This window comes from Drosophila eugracilis, unplaced genomic scaffold, assembly GCF_018153835.1.
Source record: "Drosophila eugracilis isolate 14026-0451.02 unplaced genomic scaffold, ASM1815383v1 contig_1197, whole genome shotgun sequence".
Taxonomy (NCBI): Eukaryota; Metazoa; Arthropoda; class Insecta; order Diptera; family Drosophilidae; genus Drosophila; species Drosophila eugracilis.
In genome coordinates, this window is record NW_024571981.1 from 609,075 (window position 1) to 625,417 (window position 16,343).

The 16,343-nt window shown below is 37.9% G+C and overlaps 4 protein-coding genes across 8 annotated transcripts; 1 reads left to right on the plus strand and 3 right to left on the minus strand.

Annotated features, from left to right (window-relative positions):
* Nucleotides 1–108: 108 nt before the first annotated feature.
* On the plus strand, nucleotides 109–831 carry LOC108102589 (cytochrome c oxidase subunit 6C-1). 2 transcript variants are annotated; one of them, XM_017207691.2, is made up of 3 exons: nucleotides 109–211; nucleotides 428–601; nucleotides 667–831. In XM_017207691.2, exons 2-3 carry the CDS (start codon nucleotides 432–434, stop codon nucleotides 728–730), a joined length of 234 nt encoding a protein of 77 aa, XP_017063180.1. In that variant the 5' UTR covers nucleotides 109–211; nucleotides 428–431; the 3' UTR covers nucleotides 731–831. The 2 variants fall into 2 exon arrangements, with proteins under 2 accessions (XP_017063180.1, XP_017063181.1); XM_017207692.2 differs by lacking the exon at nucleotides 109–211 and adding an exon at nucleotides 214–276.
* Nucleotides 832–1,181: 350 nt separating this feature from the next.
* LOC108102588 (acylphosphatase-2) lies at nucleotides 1,182–2,112 on the minus strand. Its single transcript, XM_017207690.2, has 3 exons — nucleotides 1,785–2,112; nucleotides 1,473–1,599; nucleotides 1,182–1,408 (listed from the first exon to the last, which is right to left on the minus strand). The coding sequence occupies exons 1-3, from the start codon at nucleotides 1,846–1,848 to the stop codon at nucleotides 1,294–1,296; spliced, it is 306 nt and encodes a 101-aa protein (XP_017063179.1). The 5' UTR covers nucleotides 1,849–2,112; the 3' UTR covers nucleotides 1,182–1,293.
* Nucleotides 2,113–3,002: 890 nt separating this feature from the next.
* LOC108102631 lies at nucleotides 3,003–8,980 on the minus strand. 4 transcript variants are annotated; one of them, XM_041818241.1, is made up of 6 exons: nucleotides 8,521–8,980; nucleotides 8,264–8,426; nucleotides 4,326–5,383; nucleotides 4,103–4,255; nucleotides 3,858–4,041; nucleotides 3,003–3,750 (listed from the first exon to the last, which is right to left on the minus strand). In XM_041818241.1, exons 3-6 carry the CDS (start codon nucleotides 5,007–5,009, stop codon nucleotides 3,413–3,415), a joined length of 1,359 nt encoding a protein of 452 aa, XP_041674175.1. In that variant the 5' UTR covers nucleotides 5,010–5,383; nucleotides 8,264–8,426; nucleotides 8,521–8,980; the 3' UTR covers nucleotides 3,003–3,412. The 4 variants fall into 4 exon arrangements, with proteins under 4 accessions (XP_041674175.1, XP_041674176.1, XP_017063237.2 ...); XM_041818242.1 differs by having other exon boundaries at nucleotides 4,326–5,515; XM_017207748.2 differs by lacking the exon at nucleotides 8,264–8,426 and having other exon boundaries at nucleotides 8,466–8,980.
* A 3,087-nt stretch (nucleotides 8,981–12,067) lies between these two features.
* LOC108102669 (medium-chain acyl-CoA ligase ACSF2, mitochondrial) lies at nucleotides 12,068–15,587 on the minus strand. Its single transcript, XM_017207810.2, has 3 exons — nucleotides 15,352–15,587; nucleotides 12,484–13,936; nucleotides 12,068–12,407 (listed from the first exon to the last, which is right to left on the minus strand). Exons 1-3 carry the CDS (start codon nucleotides 15,420–15,422, stop codon nucleotides 12,150–12,152), a joined length of 1,782 nt encoding a protein of 593 aa, XP_017063299.2. The 5' UTR covers nucleotides 15,423–15,587; the 3' UTR covers nucleotides 12,068–12,149.
* Between the last annotated feature and the right edge of the window lie 756 nt (nucleotides 15,588–16,343).

Below are 16,343 nucleotides of genomic sequence, written 5' to 3' on the forward strand. Positions count from 1 at the left end.
TTTTGATTAACATTTTTAGGCCTGTGAAATTTCCGTGACTTTGAGATGTTTAAATAAATTTATATATAAAAATTAAATTGGATAAATTTGTTGTAATAAAGTGATAATCGATAGAAAATGGGAACACACAATGTTGCCACCGTTCTTGAAACATAATATCGAATTCGATTTTTGTTCCATCTCTATCTGTGAATAATTCTGCTCTGCAAATGTGAGTACATAACAAGGTTTTTGGTTTTTAATATTGCTTACAAAGGGTTTTCTGATTAAAACAAAGTAATTAAATATTAAACTTAATGCCCTTCAGAACTTATTTAGTTGCTGACAGGCGCAGATAGTTTTTAAGAGTTTTCTGGCAACTGCCTTTGAGGGCCTTACGTAACTACCGAGCGATATAATTGATTTTTTTTTAATTTTGTCCTTATAGCGACATGGCCAACACTCCAGCAACCTCCTCCGCCGGACCCGTGCTGCGTGGTCTCCACAACGCCACCATCAAGCGTAATCTGGCCATTTCCCTAGGTCTGACCGCTCTGGTTACCGTCGCCTACAAAATCCTGGTCAACGATCCCAAGAAGGCCGCCTATGCCGACTTCTACTCGTAAATATTATTTATATATTTATATTCATGATGACAACTAAACAATCTGTTTTATCCCCTTGTAGGAAGTACGATGCTAACAAGTCCTTTGAGCGCATGAAGGCTGCCGGTCGTTTCCAGTCCTGCTAGGCTATTATATACCCCAAACCATATGTAGTCTAAGTCAAAAGATGTTCTAGAGAAAGTGTTACGCCTCTGTATTGAAAACTAAATAGATTTCAGTCTACGTATGTGCACGAAGAAGTTTTAATTTGAATGTATGGTGTACTGTTTCCAGGAGTTGATGAAATGGAAGTTAATCAATATATTCAAAAACTTGCATAAAGAGTTTGCGAATTATGATTCGTCGTGATTATTGAACCTGTGTTAAAGATAGTTAAAAAATCTGTATCTGAAAACTGAGAAAACATTTCACTTAATGAAAACGTAGAGACAATGATTTTAAAATTTCTTGAATATAAATTCAAAATTTTATAAACCAATATTTTTGAAACGAATTCCAAAACTCATCTTTAACTTAATATTAAATTAAAAACTTCCGCAAAATACTCTTAAAAGTTAAATCAAGTTTACGATCAAATTATTATTAATTTCTTTATTATTTACTTGTATTTACAAACTTATTGATGTAATGCACAAAACAAACACACAAAACCTTATTTCCGCATACCAAATATAAGGCGGAAACAAAGCTAAAACCTAATGGCGAAGTCCTTATAGTCCAGTCGGCTGAGATTGCCCTGGTTCCTCAGCTCACATCGATCGATTTGACAACCGGGAGAGCCCTCGCTGGACAGCCAGGTGATCCTGTGTGTTAAATACATTTCAAATATATTATTTTGGGAGCTTTAAACTGAACTGCATCACCCACATCTTGTCCACCTCCTCTTTGGGACCTTGCATTTTGCCGACGATGGTGCCCTGTTTGCTGTTCTTCACCCAGCCAGTAATTCCTGCCTTGGTGCATCGGTCGCGGGTGTCTTTGGTGAGATTCAGCCCTGCCGGTTGATATATTAGAGGTATATATTTTATATAGTCTAGTGAATGTGGAATGGGGCGTGAAACAAAGCCAAGGACAAGTGGGGCCCCCAAAGTAACCAGCTACTGAGAGTTTATTTTTAGCCATCAAAGTAAAAGATTTTTAGCCATGAGTTCCTTTTCCTGATTTTCCACCAAACCACACCTTGTACATGTCCATAGACCTCAAAGTCCACCGTCACCAACAGTCGGATGTCCGGAATGCCCATTTCGATCGATTTCGAACTTTTCACTTTTTTGCACTTTTGGTTATGTAAATTTAGCAACAGCTCGATGGTATAGAATGCTGTTTTTTATCACCTCAACCGTTCTTTAAATAGTTGCTAATAATTGATTAAAATTCTGCAAAATTGGAGTCGTTTTGTAAATATATAATTTTTGAAAATATTTAATTTATTCAGAGCGTTTTGTTCCGCCGCGATCGTTAAGTTGATTTTCAGCAAACCGTCGCAAATTTAAAACTAAAATGCCAAGTAGCATATCAATTGCTTTCTATTTTGCGTTTTCGATTTGTATTTGCGTATTTATTTTAGCTGCCCGTTGCATTCTGCCTCTTTCTATATGTTTTTTTTTTTTTTTTGTATTTTTCTTAATTTATTTTAGAAAAAGAAAATAAGAAGACGAGATGGGAATCTTTTGAGACGGTCACAGACAGCTGAGTTTGTGGTCAATATCTGCCGGTTGGGTGCGCTACATGGGATTTTTAGGAGAATGATAAAGTAGATGAAAATATTACTTTCTGGAGAAGAAAATTATTTAACAAGATATCCAAAATATATTAATAAATTTTAATGTCTATACTAACAAAAGTGATACAATTATTTTTGTTTTGAGTGTTACATCGATCCAAAAACATAGAGAATTATAATATTTTTATACCTCTGCTAAAATTTGTTGCCTCCTGAGCCAAGTCCAAGATATTCCCTAAAAAAACTATTATCTCTCTAAAAATCATCAAAATCGTACGATTGCTCAATTTAGCAATCCTATTGTTCATTTTCTTTACCCTAAGCAAATGTAATGACCCAAAACAATGCAGAGACTTTGTTTCTGGGAGCATTTTCATTTCGCTTTCTATATAATGCAGCTACCTTTAGAAATGTGTGGAATGACAAGTTCATAGCAGGCGCATGGGATGGGCCGTGAGACTTTTATAAGACCAGACGGCAAATAGATTTTATTTGTTATTTTTTTCTCGATGAAAGGGAAATTTAATTTTTCAATGCTTGTCTTTAGAAAGAGATTCACCTTGTGTGGGTATTTGTCCTGCATAAAGATCAAGTATCAAGAATTATGTTAAAGTAAGCTGATGATTATTATTATGAAAAAATATTATTTAAAATATAAAATTTATATTCTTGTGTTCGGTTATATATGGTAGTATTTACAAATTTATTTATTTATTTATTTGCGATATATGAAAATACCAATGTACAATGTTTATACTCGTAGTTAGATCGTTATCACTTAGCTAGTGTGTGAGTGGGTGAGGGAAGGTGCCTTCGTCACCAGGATTAAATTTGCAACTCAAACCTGCTGTGGAAAAAGCAAAAATATACCTATGGTGTAAATATGACGATCCATAAAATGCTGTACAACTTGGGATTAGGGTTTTGGATTTGGATCGAGACTATAACTAGGGGTTATAACTAAAAAACTGACTCTTAAGTAAGCTCGGTAGGCTTAAGCTTAGGCGTTTAAAACTAGTTTAACATCTAGACATAGAAACGATATTAACGTTAAATGTAACAATAGGCCAGGCAATCGACATTCCTAAACAATCTGCACAGCGGAAAGGGGCTTCTCGATAAGACTGCTCTGGGCCTCCTTGTCCTTCTCCGCATTCCGACCGAGTGCAGCGTGCTCTGGCTTTAGGTAGTAATGTGGCGGCGGTGGCTGCGATTGCGGTGTTTTTTGAAGGCCAACCTTCTTCCTGCGTTCGCGTAGGAAGTGCAGCCGGACATAGTTGATGGGTATATCGACGCTATCGGCTCCCACGCCCTCTGCATCAATGAAAACCCCGCGTACCAGTATGGAGTTCGAGCACTTGAGAGCAGCGAGGAGCAGGAAAGGAACAAGATGAGTCAGCCAGAAGCTCAGTAATTTGTTATCTGGGGGGTAGAGGATTGCATTTTGTTTATTAATTGAATAGTTTAATATAAAAGGGCTTAAAGGAGGATCATACATAGAAGAAAACCTTAAAAGATAACTTTCTTACCTGGATATAGGTACACATCTAGTAAATTCCAAATTCCTCGCCAGGCATTCACAGCTCCAAAGAAGGTCATCAGATAGTAAATGTCGCATATGATTAGCTTAAGGATTCCGCTTATCCGGCGACAGATGTACCTCATCAAAGGATGAATAAGGAAGGTCACAAAAACTGTCAGATATCCAATGAGCTATTAAGTAAGGGAAAAATATAAGTACTGGAAAACAAAAGGGACTCCCAAAGATTATTACCAGCGAACCCCAAGCTGACTTGGCTCTGTCCATCGGAAAGAGGAGTATGTCGAAGATTCCCCAGACACCACGCCACGCGATGACCACCAAACTGCCAATCACAAAGACCGAGAAGAGTGTGTCCAAGACATACAGGCCAGGTTGATGAAAACCCTGGGAAAGTTAGAAAAATATAAAACAAAATGAAAGACTAAAAGATTTATCAAAAAACATTATTACTTACGGGTATTTTGAACATGGTGTCCACCTCGAAGTAGTCGCTCTTGTGGTCCATGCTCACGGTGTAGGGTGCTGCTCCCAGGTTCCTCAGTGTCCTTGTGGCCATCAGAAAGATGAGTGCGATTCCCGTGACCACCGAGACAATGATCAGGGAGTCGACACTAGTCAGCCAGTCGCATAGCAACCAGGCTCCTCGCCACATATTCACACAGACAATCCCAAAAATGGCCGTGTAAAGCCGTGACACGAAATAGTAGGTAAGTCGCCTCCTGTCCGGATGGATGTGCTCCTTAAAGAAGTTCTGCGTGACGGTGAAGATGAAGTGACCCAGACCGCCAATCAAAAAGCTGGCCATTGCCGACAAGGGTAAGCTGTCGGGGAACAGGTAGACGAACATCAGTTCCCAGGTTCCCCGCCAATAGGCTATCACACAGGGAGCCACCACCAGGCAGGATAACAACATGTCCAGCAGTTCGAGCAGGAGTTCATGGAGATCCCGTCGAGGAGTCTCCGCCTCCAAGCGTTTCTCGCAGGCAGGTGAGTGTGCATGTGTGGACAGGTGGATGGGCGCCTGTAGGCGAACTGGCTGCGCCTGTGGATGGTGGTGCTGCAGGAGCTGCTGATCTGATGAGCAATGAGACTTCTGCGGCCTGGGGCCCAAAGAGCTGCCCTTGTCCGTGGGTAACATTTTAAGGTTTTTTACTGCTGGTTTTTCTTTTTTTCTAATGTCGGGATCTCCCCTGTTAATTCCCTCTAATTATTAGCAATTATCACTCCGGATATTTCGGCTGGGACGAGAGCTCCTGCTCGCTGCTCGTCGGCGGCTCGGATGTTTTTGAAATAGTCAGGTAACTAAATGCATTCTGCAACCGGTGCTCTCCGCAACCGTCACCGCTGCATCGCCGCTGCGGTGATAATAATCTGGCACTGATAATTAAACCGTCTATCTGCGGGCCCCTCTCAATCTCTCCAAAGTCTGGCCGCAGTTGCATAATCTGCTCTAGCAATCACAATCGCATTCGCATCCACTGTCACATCCACGTCGAGGTTGCCATTTGCCGTCTGGATCGAGGGAATTAGAAAAGAACAATCATCAGTTCTGACCACAAAGCTATTAATCCCAGCTCCTTATCAACATTTCCACTGACTTAAATGCCGGTTATCAATCTTTGCTCCGCGCAAGTCATACTCACTCTAAAAAAAAGAGTCCTAATAAGTATTTTATAGTTTTTTTAGTTTGTAGACCTAGCAGCTGCCGTGATTGCAAGTCTTATCAAAAACCAACTTATTCCAGTATTCACTGACATTTTTTAAAGCGGACCTTGGGCTTTGTAGTAGTGTTAATATTAAGGCAGGTTTACTAGAAAACTAATGAGATAACCCCCAGTAATGCGAAGATTCACATAATAATTGATTATTCTGCATTTATTGATTATAAAACGGAAATATGTTACTAAATGCCTTATTTAATAAATTACCTGCGATGTGATGGCGATAATCTCACTATATAATGCCTTTTTAAAGACGAAATAGTGAAAGGTAATAGTTTAATAGTATTTAAGGGTTTAAGGGTCAAGAATAACAAGCTCCATTAGGTAAGTTCGTAAGGGAAAAGATAATATTAATCTAGAAATGGTCATAACATATACATACATAAGTCCCCAAATCTTAAGAAAACTTTCCCAAGTGACTCACTGAGTCTATATTTATTAAAACATATAATCACACCTTCCATTTAGCGAGATCAAGGGAATCCTTTTTAATTGCTCAATACTGCTATATAGTATCTATAAAGACAAGCCCGGACAACAGCAAGATATGAAAAGTCAGCACACTTGTTTGTTTGCCCATGTCAGATGTCCCAGATTTTTATGGAGATCACCTGAGAGAAGAGCCCGGCTCTTTTACTGATATCTCAACGTCAACATATGACAATTTGTGCGTTGAGTGGCCTCTCCACGCGGCACTTAAGTCGTCCCCTCGGACTTATCTCAAGTGACTTAATAGATCCAATTTAGTGGCTTTGATTAAAACTAAAATGCCAGCGAAACAAAAAGCGAAAGTGATGTGCCGAACACACACACGCGGCAGGGCATCGAAAGTGTCTTGCAAAGACTTGAACTTGTGCCACTTGAACTTGTCACTTGAAATGACCAGGTCAGGGGCTAAAAATAATAGCCACAGAAGCAGAACTACAGAGGTTTTCCCTTTAAAAACTACTTAAATATTAATAAAATTTGAATTTATGAAGTATTTAAGATAGCAAGGTCGGTGACTGAAAGGGGAATAGGTGAAAAGTGAAAAAATAAGCTATTTGAAATTGTTTTTAAAATTATATTCTTACTGGTTTCTAATGCTTGTACTTTATTCTAATTCTGCCACGATTCCATTTATAGTCTTTTACGTCTCCGACAATTATACACCGCCTGAGACTAATTAGTCGAATCCCGGCACTCCGACCCCCTTGAAATTAGTGCAGGATGTTTGTGATTTTCGTGTTTTGCTTGCTGCGTCCGTCTGCGGCGGCAATGCGGCGTATGCGCGATAATTAAACACACGACTTTACATGGGGCCTCCATCGAAGGTCCAAAAAAAAAATGTAGCGGGGATTTCGTGGGTTCTAGTGAGGCTACCATACTACTGCCACTGCTGTTTGGGTCAAGCGCATTCGCATTTAAATCTGCTGGCTAAATAGACGACCCACTGAGCAGCTCATTGGGCCCAGCAAGACTTCCTCGTTTTCGTGGGGATTGAGAGATGTATGCTTTTTCGTCTAAATTGAGATCCAGGGATCTGGCGGGATGTGAGGCGGGTAGATCAAGGGGCGAGAGGTAGATCAAGGGGCATTGGGTTTTTCAAGTTCAAACTCCCCAAGTGGGCCAAGTGACGTTCGTCCAATGCGATGCAAATGCACATTGTACTCCAATTATGTCGGCTAATTGACAAAGAACGGGTGACAATTCAAATGCCAAATTGGACGCTGCGACTGATTCTCAATTTTCGCAAGGTTTCCCGTGTTACGACTCGACGACTGCCAGCTAATTAGGTTTGCCAACACAAACGAGCTGCAAATACCGTACCCTGCCATAATATATATCTGTTTCTGGGCAAAAGATAGATAAATAAGATAAGGCCCATAGCCAGCGCTAAATACTAAAATCTCCATCAAATGCCGACTTTTATTTGGATATTGTTAAATGTTTACGATCCTAATTTGCCTTTTGTTTGATTCAAAAGCGTTTTCAGGTGCGATATTATGGCAGGCAGGCTTCATCACTTTACAGCTCACCTTTTGTTCAATATTAGCTCGTGTGATTATCAGCTCCTAAGTGCTCTTTTTTTTTTGCCTCTATTCTTAAGTTGAGTATCGCATCTGATCGAGCGATTTCATAAGTTTGAGGGGCACACGATCGCTTGGAGGATGGGCAAACAAATTCTATATTGATCTTCTAGCGCCTTTTATTTGTGGATTTATTATTGTTCTATTAACTCGAAACTGTAAGGTTTTATAATTTTTCTTTTAATACGAAATAAGATAAGAAATAACACTGCGTATTAATGCTCTTTATTTTAGATATTTTAATACGTTTATTTTTTTTGGAATAATTAAAAAGGAAATGATTTGCAAATGATGGCACTTCCCATTTTGCTAATTTATGCGATTAGATATGGTAATCAAGTTAAATAAACTTTGGTAATCGGTTTCTTCTTATCAGTTATCGATTTATAAATACATTAAACCTAATTATTAGAAGATAGAAAGAACAAATAAATAAAATAATATTTGTATAGTCCTATAAACCTACATTTTTAACGTTAAGTTCCATTCGTTCAAAAGCAACTAACCATAAAATCAAATTAGAAACTAATAAATTTTTGAAACGAACACAATATTTCGAAATTATTTCGATTAGATATGGCAATCAAATCGAGTAGACTTACTTTATAGTCGTTATCCCTTATCAGTTATCGATTTACAAATATTAAAAAACCATATTGTTTTTTGAGGGAGCGGAAAATGCGTGGACAGCGATAAACAAATAACAAACGCGACCACACACACCCGCTGGAAAAAGCACACTCATACACTGTCAGCAACGGTGGACTGTAATAAATTTATGCAAAAACAAAAACATGGGATTACCGTTTAAAATTAGCAGAGCCTCGCTGTTGCTGATTTTTTTTTTATTATTATTTACTTTTTTTTTGTTTGCTGCTGAGTGCGTGAGTCGAAAGTGCGAAAGAGAAGGGGCTGCAGCACTTATTCAGGGGTTTTATTTTGTTTTTTTTTTTCGTTCTTTTTCTTTACAACAATATGCCACACGCACACACACACACCGGAAATGATCGGGTTTTATCGAATTGCTTCGATTACTTTTCGGTTTCGGCTTCGATTTATTTTCGATTTCGTTCGATTTGCGACCGTTAGACGTTGGCCGTAGATGTTTGATGCTCGAATGCGCGTACGCGACTTCTGGCGCTACTATATATATGCCTATACCCGTAGAAATTGGCTAAGCTCGCCCGCACACTAACACACACACACGCACACACATAGAGAAATACCCACAGATACTGACACAGTTGCAATCTAGTTTATTTGTACGGTTGTTTGAACTCGGCGGACTGATCGTTCTGATCGCTCGTCAGTCGCCGGTGAACGCAGCCACAAAACTGGACAACTGTGGTTCCGGTTGATCTGAAACTGCGTCTGACTTGGGTCTCCGTCGCGGACTGAGTGCCCCAAAAAATAAAAGCCCCCAGCTAAAAAATCGGCACAGCTTTGGTTCCGCTCCCGGTCCAAGTTCCCCCTTTTTATCGAGTCAAAATCCAAGCTTGAGTGGATTTACCGATAGTGAATTTTGATTTTGCAAATATTATTTTGGGTATTTGATGTTTATTTGATTAAAATTATTTATTATTTTTTTGAGATTTTCCATTGTGCAAACATTAGAAAAATCTCTTCTATTAATACATGTATTTGGAAATATTTTTTGAAAATGTCCACCAAGAGCTTTCCTTCTGCGAAGAAGCTTTATTTTCAGAATGTGGCAGCATTTATATTTTGCATCATAAACATCTCTGCCAACTACAGTAGAACCTAGTCAGAAATATTACCTAAAATCTCTATGATCTTATTAAGAAGTCCAATATGAATTTGTAAAAAAAAAAAAAGGAAAATAATGATGAAATCTAGCAGCAAATTATCCTCCAAAACTCATAACTATGTAACTCTCATTTATGTTTTTTTTCCTACTCAATCGTTTTTCTTTCAGTTTCCAGTTTTTATTGTTTAATTATGAATCAATTAATAAATGATCTGTATTTTAAAAAACTATTACAGAACGAGATCAACATTGTTAGAATTGCAATTTATTACAGGTGGCAGTAATACGTCAAAAATTAGCATAAAATTGACTTAAATAATTAAGTGTGAGAAATAGTTTAGTTAGTTGAAAAAAAGATTTGCGCATCAATATTGGGGAATCGAAATGTGTAACTTTTTGATTGCATTATAATTATTACCACAAGTCGCGTAACACAATTTTTGAAATAATTCGCACTTAATAAACTCATAAAAACGCTGAAAGTGCAATCTATAAATATTCAATTACGTCTGGGAAACTGGAAAACAAACTTAGCACTGCTATATCAAAGTTACACTTTCCCTACGGCATCGGATTGCTATAATTTATGCGCGAATAACTTTAGATAACGAAATTAAATATTGAGATTATGCAAACAAATAAATTCAATTAGCTACTGTTTGACAGGTTAAGATTTATATTGCAATTGAATCGAAGTTTCCATTCGCACATGAAATAAAAAAAAAAACTAATGCAACCCATGACTGGGATTTGTGATTAGATTACTGCACACTGCAGTCTGCCGTGATTTTCTTTGTCTTAATTTTAACACTCATCGAAGTTATTAAAAGATAATGTTTAATTTAATGGCTCTCGATTTTTGCTATTAACCCATGTCTCATATCTTAATGCTTATTTATGAGTTAACCTTGAAATCGGCTGACTTTGTTTTGCCAAAACAAACTCAAGTACTAGTCTGAGTCTCTATCTCTGGACCTATGTTTGTGTCTTTATCAACATGAAAGCTGAAAGGAAGTCCATAAAACTTGGGAAGTTTAAAGGGATTTGGTTAGATTTGTTATTACCATTACTAATTTGAAATCCAATCAATGATCAGCAGTATTTATACAAATATTTTTGGGAATTTTTAAATTTTTCCACTTTTTTTTTAGACTTAAGATATTGGCCTGTTTCCCCACTCTGTTAGATTAGTTTTTCTATCATTTCACATCATAGGCATACACTTTTGGTATTACAAAAACTAGAAAAATAACTAATCAAGGGATTGCTTAATGTCAGCTTTATCTTACCAACTTCCAGATAACTGCTATCAATATTTGAAAAACAAATTGAGAAACTCTTCGAAACCACTGATACGTATTTAAAGCCGGTCAAAACATTACTAACCTACGACAAACTAAACTAGATTCAACTAAATATCCGATTCGCAGATCAAAAAAGATATTCCAATGCCAAATGACCTGTGTTTTTCGGTCAGACCTATGCAAATTGTATCGAAAACCACCGAATCATCGAAGCTGGATTATTTATTAATTTTATTAATTGGCCCAAGCTATATCAGATATTTACATACGTCTCCTCCGATTCGAGCGCTCGATGATCCCAAACTGAAATGTTGCCAAATATTTGGACCTTTCGAGCGCTCAAAAATCGGAGTTGATTCGTTATCGCCACCGAATTGATAAGACCAAACCGAGAGGAAGGTATAAAGGCGAGTCCGTTCCCTTAACTTGTTTGACTGGCCTATTCCACTTTGGTGGCGATTAGAATTTTGATGTTAATGCCGCCCCAACTGGATCTTAATGCGTATTTTTCCGCAATAATCGGTTATATGTTACGATTCTCGTTCTCAGATGTCAGATGACTAAAGCTGGCTCCTATCAGAGCGTTGCGAAAACACAGACATAAAGGTCCAATCAGTTGCCGGGTCATAAAGATCGAGCAATGGTTCCGATGCTAACGAAACCCGAACGGGTTCGCCTTTTCGCGCGTTTTTAATCGCTTGGAAGTCGCACGAGCTCCAACGATGTTTTTACCGCCATATCTCGAGCAGCACGTTTATTTCGTTGATGGTTAAAGTCAACTACTAATTTTTTTTTGGAATATAAATAGATTTTATTAATGTCATAAGATTGATTAACATTATTATACATTGAAACCAACCTTTAACTAGTTCAATGATAAGAAAATAACAAATTAAAAGTCTGTTTTTAATAAGCGTTAATTGGTGTTAAAGCACCACACTCTGCTTAAGATGATAAGGGAATATTAACAGACAGATTAAAGGTTATTGTGCTGGAAAAATCTGTTGTTGCTCAAAATTTTAACAAATATTGACTGAACAAATGCATTCTGGGCGTAAATTATGGAATATTTTACGCAACCGATAATGTTATGTGTTAATTGGCTTAGCCCCGAAATAAGATGCACAACTTGAATAAACATTTTGTTAATCTTGTTTAACTTACAGAAACATTTGGTGAATCTTTATATATAAATAAACTGATTTTATTTAAGGTTACCCCATGCACCCCTAAATCTATCTTTTCCTTAGATACGCTTTACTTCGTAAGCCCAGAAGTATGCAATACTAATACTATTAGTACTAAAATCTAAAACGGTAAAAGGTATTCATAACTTTTTACGACAGATTTTGAGTTTATATAAAATATAAAAGCTACATTTATTGTTCTATTGAACAAATTACAAATATTTTACGACTAAGCTGCAGTGGCTTCAAGACGTTGCTGTTTCTCCTTGAAAATCTCGGCCAGTTTGAATTTTTGAATCTTGCCTGAGGTAGTTTTTGGGAATGAATCCACTACTAAGACATATTTAGGAACCTTAAAGTGTGCCAGTTTGCCCTTGCTATAGGCCTTCAAAGACGCGGCAGTGAAGGAGGCGGGATCAACGCCATCCTCAAGGCGAACAAAGGCGCAGACCTCTTCGCCCAGACGCTCATCGGGCACACCAATAACCTAAAATATGTGAAAATATTAGTAATAGTTGTAATAAATTTTATAATGACTAATTAATATTTAAGCTTTAACTCACTTGAGCTTCAATAACCTGTGGATGGGCATTTAAAAAGTCTTCAATCTCTTTTGGGAATATATTTTCACCGCCACGAATAAGCATCTCCTTGAGACGACCCACGATCCTGCCATAGCCATTCGACTCTAGGATAAATTGATCACCAGTGCGTAGCCACCTATCTGCGCCAATGGTTTCTTTTGTTTTCTCCTCATCACCGTGATAGCCCAACATAGACGTATAACCACGGACACACAACTCTCCGGGTTGTCCGAATGGTACACATCTGCCCTGCTCATCCACCACTTTGGCTTCGATGTGATCCGTCAGGTGACCCACTGAATTTAGGACCGTATCGCCATTTTCGCCGGGTAAGGATTGGAAGATCACGGCTGTGGTTTCGGTAAGGCCATAGACACTATGAACGGCTTCTACGTTTAGGATCTGTCTGATATCCTTGATTAGCTGTGGCGAAACAATGGCTCCTCCGGTTACGGCCTTCTTGATCCTGCCCAGCGGCACTTGCAGTTTCTTTTGAGTATCTACCAAATCCACATACATTGTGGGTGTGCCATGGATCACCGAGCACTTCTCGTCGACGATGGCATTCAGGGAGTCCTTGGGACTAAAACCGGCGGCTGGCAGGACCAGGGTAGCTCCTTTAGTGAGAGCAGCCATTATGGTGATGATTACTCCAAAGGCATGGAAAAGAGGCACCTGCACACAGATCCTTTCGCCCTCGAGTTGATTGCGATTTCCAACATGGATGCCATTGTTCACAAAGTTGAAATGTGAAAGGACAGCCGCCTTGGGATTTCCGGTAGTTCCGGAGGTAAATTGAATATTACAAGCGGATTCCGGGTTGATTTTCTTCTGGATCTTGGCCACCTCCTCGCGTTCCGATTGGTTAGCCAGATCCAAGAAATCATCAAAGCGAAGAGTTCCCTTTAGGCCATTGCTGCTGTCGATTATCACGGACTTTAAGTGCGGGAACTTTTCACTCCGGATCTTACCAGGCTCTGCATCCGAAATTTCGGGACAGATATTCTTTAAAATCTCATAGTAGTTTTGCGACCTGTATGTCTCTGGCGCAATGATGGCCTTGACATCAACTTTATTTAGGCAATAGGCCATCTCGGGTCCTTGGTAGGCAGGATTAAGACCCACAGATGTGAGACCAGCACGAGCTGCTCCCATCATGCCCAAATACCAGTGCAAATAGTTGGGAGCCCACAGACCAATGGCATCGCCAGGCTGGAGTCCCAGTTTTCGGAATCCTGCAGCCAAAGCATCCGCTTCCTTGAGCAAACTCTTGAAGGTATATCTCTTGCCCTCGTGATAGGATACAATAGCTTCCACATCGCCATAATCCTGCGTGGCTAGCTCCAACTGCTGGCCAATCGTACGATATACCAAATGATCCTTGCCCACATGGTGTTTATGACTGATCAGCGTGGGGATCGAGGAGGAGATGCTGAAGAAATTAAAGTAAGTAAACAATTAATTTATTTATAATATTTAAAAAAATATAATATCTTGTTATATTTTATCTTATCTACACTTATTCAATTTGAATTTGACATTTTTCCACTTAATAGTCTACATGTCAAAAACAGAATTTCATCATTAGCGGTTTGTGTTTTTGCTCATTGGACTCAAATATTTGCTAACTGCAAAAGCTTTTATCAATAGAAAAAGCTTAATGTATAAGCCCACATTTGTAAACATATATGTATATTACTTCATTATCACTTGATAGTTTTGCTGAATGATAACACTTGCTTATTCTAAAATCCGCTTCCGAAACGATTTTTTTAATGGGTTTCAATGCCTTTCGTGGAGCTTGACAATATGTTTTATTTGCTAAACTTAATCAGTCTTGACAATTAAGCGAATTTTGCACATTACAACAATAATGTTGTAATTGTAAACATGAATTCATGAATTGTACTTAACACTTCTTGATAAATCATATATATAAACACATACTAACAAACATACTAACTCTCGTGGTCACCATAAATTATCAAGCGAGTGGAAATTTCTGTTGACGATTTGCTTATCTTTTGAAATTCATCTAAATTAATACTCGATAATTAAAGCGACCTGCTGCTGTCTATATTTGGACCTCACTTTTCAACCACACCCCCTTTAAATAAAGGACTTAAGCTAGGGATCAACTTAAGCTTATTATATGAAGTTCTTAGGTTCTGACTATTGGCAACTGTACCATCTATCTGGAATCTCAAATATTACGCAACGTGGCTACTTGTGGGGGTATATACGAGGTGTGTTCAAAAAGTAAGGTGACTCTTCAAATTTCGCGAATTTCAAATTTTTCGATTATCGATTTTTTTGTTTTGTTATATTGGTACACTCTTCCCTAACATCTGTACCAAGTTTCAATGGAACATCCTCTTTTGTTTGGTTGTGAGAGGCGTAAAGTTACAAGTTATTTTGCGAGCTCGGCGATTTTTTGCTATCGAAAAATATGGATCAAAGGATTTGGATTTTTTGGCCAAAAACAACACCACAATAATGCCTCAGCCACCATATTCACCGGATTTGGCCCCATGTGACTTTTTCTTGTTCCCAAAACTGAAGATAATCGAAAAATTTGAAAAATTTGAAATTTGAAAAGTCACCTTACTTTTTGAACACACCTCGTATAACTTCTAAAAGGTTTCGATAATCGAAAAATTTGAAATTCGCGAAATTTGAAGAGTCACCTTACTTTTTGAACACACCTCGTATACTATATAAGCACGACCTGACCATAACTGCGCATTTAAATTGTGCATAGTTCCTACCAGCTTCTTCTCTTTGTTGGAAGATAAAACACTAAATGACCTTGATGTAACGATAAAGATCCTTGAGTGCCCTGCCTACCTTCGCATTGAGTTGAAGACGCATCTCTGCCTGAGCATATATTTGGAGAAGCTCTGAAGTTTCCTGTTCATCTTGTCGTTTATCACAGTTGGTTTTAATAGATGTTTAATTACTGTTATTTCATAATATGCACAATTTCACTTTAACTTAAAAAGTTTATTTTCAAGTTTATTATCGTTTTTGTTATAGGAATCTAGCAACGTACGCAGCCCGTCAAGTTCTAATACAAACTGAGCGGAGGTCTTCTAATCGTCGTACAATCGTTCTGCCACTTTTCGCTGCCTCTGTCGGTGCTCTTTAGTTTTTTTTTCGTCTTTATTGTTTTTTCTTTGTTCGTTATTTGTAGAGAGAGACAAGATCATTGCCGGCATTTGTTTTGCTTTGTGTTTTAACGCTTTTATTTTGCTTTCGCTTTTTATTTGCTCTCCGCAGCACGTGTGAGCGCAGGTTACATCTGTGTGGGTGTTTTTATTTAAATTACTCGTAGGTGTACCTAACAGTAGGTTCTAGTAGTCAGAGTCGTAGAAACGGGATTGTTTAAATTTATTAAATTTTTTAAATATTAAAAATTAACTTTATTTACTATTAAATATTAATATTTAATTTAAAATTCTTTAATCTAAGAAATGCAAAAAATTGTCTTACAGAGGTCCCCCTTAAAAGATCTTTGCTACGCCCTTGCTTATGTTTGCTTTTTCACTGTGGCGTGATTCGCAGCTTTTTGATCTGCCAGAAATATTCGCTCTCCCAAATATTTGCCCATCTGTTAAGAGTGAACTTTACATTTTAGTTATACGATTTTCTGGACATGTTTAAAGGCAGTTGTTTGACAGCTTTTAATAGTTTTTAGTAGTTTTTTTTTAGTAAATCCAAATAAAGTATTTACTGTTTGTTGCACTAAGTGAAAAAGAGATTAAAGAGAAAGATAAATGAAAAAGCTTTTTTTGTGGTTTATATGACTTGCCATTTTGTAATTGCTTTGACTTTTGCTT

Bases quoted from the DNA above. Each gene is read 5' to 3' on its own strand.
- LOC108102589 (XM_017207691.2), top strand. From the start codon at position 432: ATGGCCAACACTCCAGCAACCTCCTCCGCCGGACCCGTGCTGCGTGGT. The intron at 602-666 runs GTAAATATTATT...ATCCCCTTGTAG, and splicing joins GCCTATGCCGACTTCTACTC to GAAGTACGATGCTAACAAGT.
- LOC108102588 (XM_017207690.2), bottom strand. From the start codon at position 1,848: ATGGGCATTCCGGACATCCGACTGTTGGTGACGGTGGACTTTGAGGTC. The intron at 1,600-1,784 runs GTGTGGTTTGGT...ATCAACCGGCAG, and splicing joins GGTCTATGGACATGTACAAG to GGCTGAATCTCACCAAAGAC. The intron at 1,409-1,472 runs GTGGGTGATGCA...TTTAACACACAG, and splicing joins AAAGAGGAGGTGGACAAGAT to GATCACCTGGCTGTCCAGCG.
- LOC108102631 (XM_041818241.1), bottom strand. From the start codon at position 5,009: ATGTTACCCACGGACAAGGGCAGCTCTTTGGGCCCCAGGCCGCAGAAG. The intron at 4,256-4,325 runs GTAAGTAATAAT...TAACTTTCCCAG, and splicing joins ACACCATGTTCAAAATACCC to GGTTTTCATCAACCTGGCCT. The intron at 3,751-3,857 runs GTAAGAAAGTTA...TCTACCCCCCAG, and splicing joins AGATGTGTACCTATATCCAG to ATAACAAATTACTGAGCTTC.
- LOC108102669 (XM_017207810.2), bottom strand. From the start codon at position 15,422: ATGAACAGGAAACTTCAGAGCTTCTCCAAATATATGCTCAGGCAGAGA. The intron at 13,937-15,351 runs GTAGGCAGGGCA...TAATTTCTTCAG, and splicing joins GTCTTCAACTCAATGCGAAG to CATCTCCTCCTCGATCCCCA. The intron at 12,408-12,483 runs GTGAGTTAAAGC...CACATATTTTAG, and splicing joins CACAGGTTATTGAAGCTCAA to GTTATTGGTGTGCCCGATGA.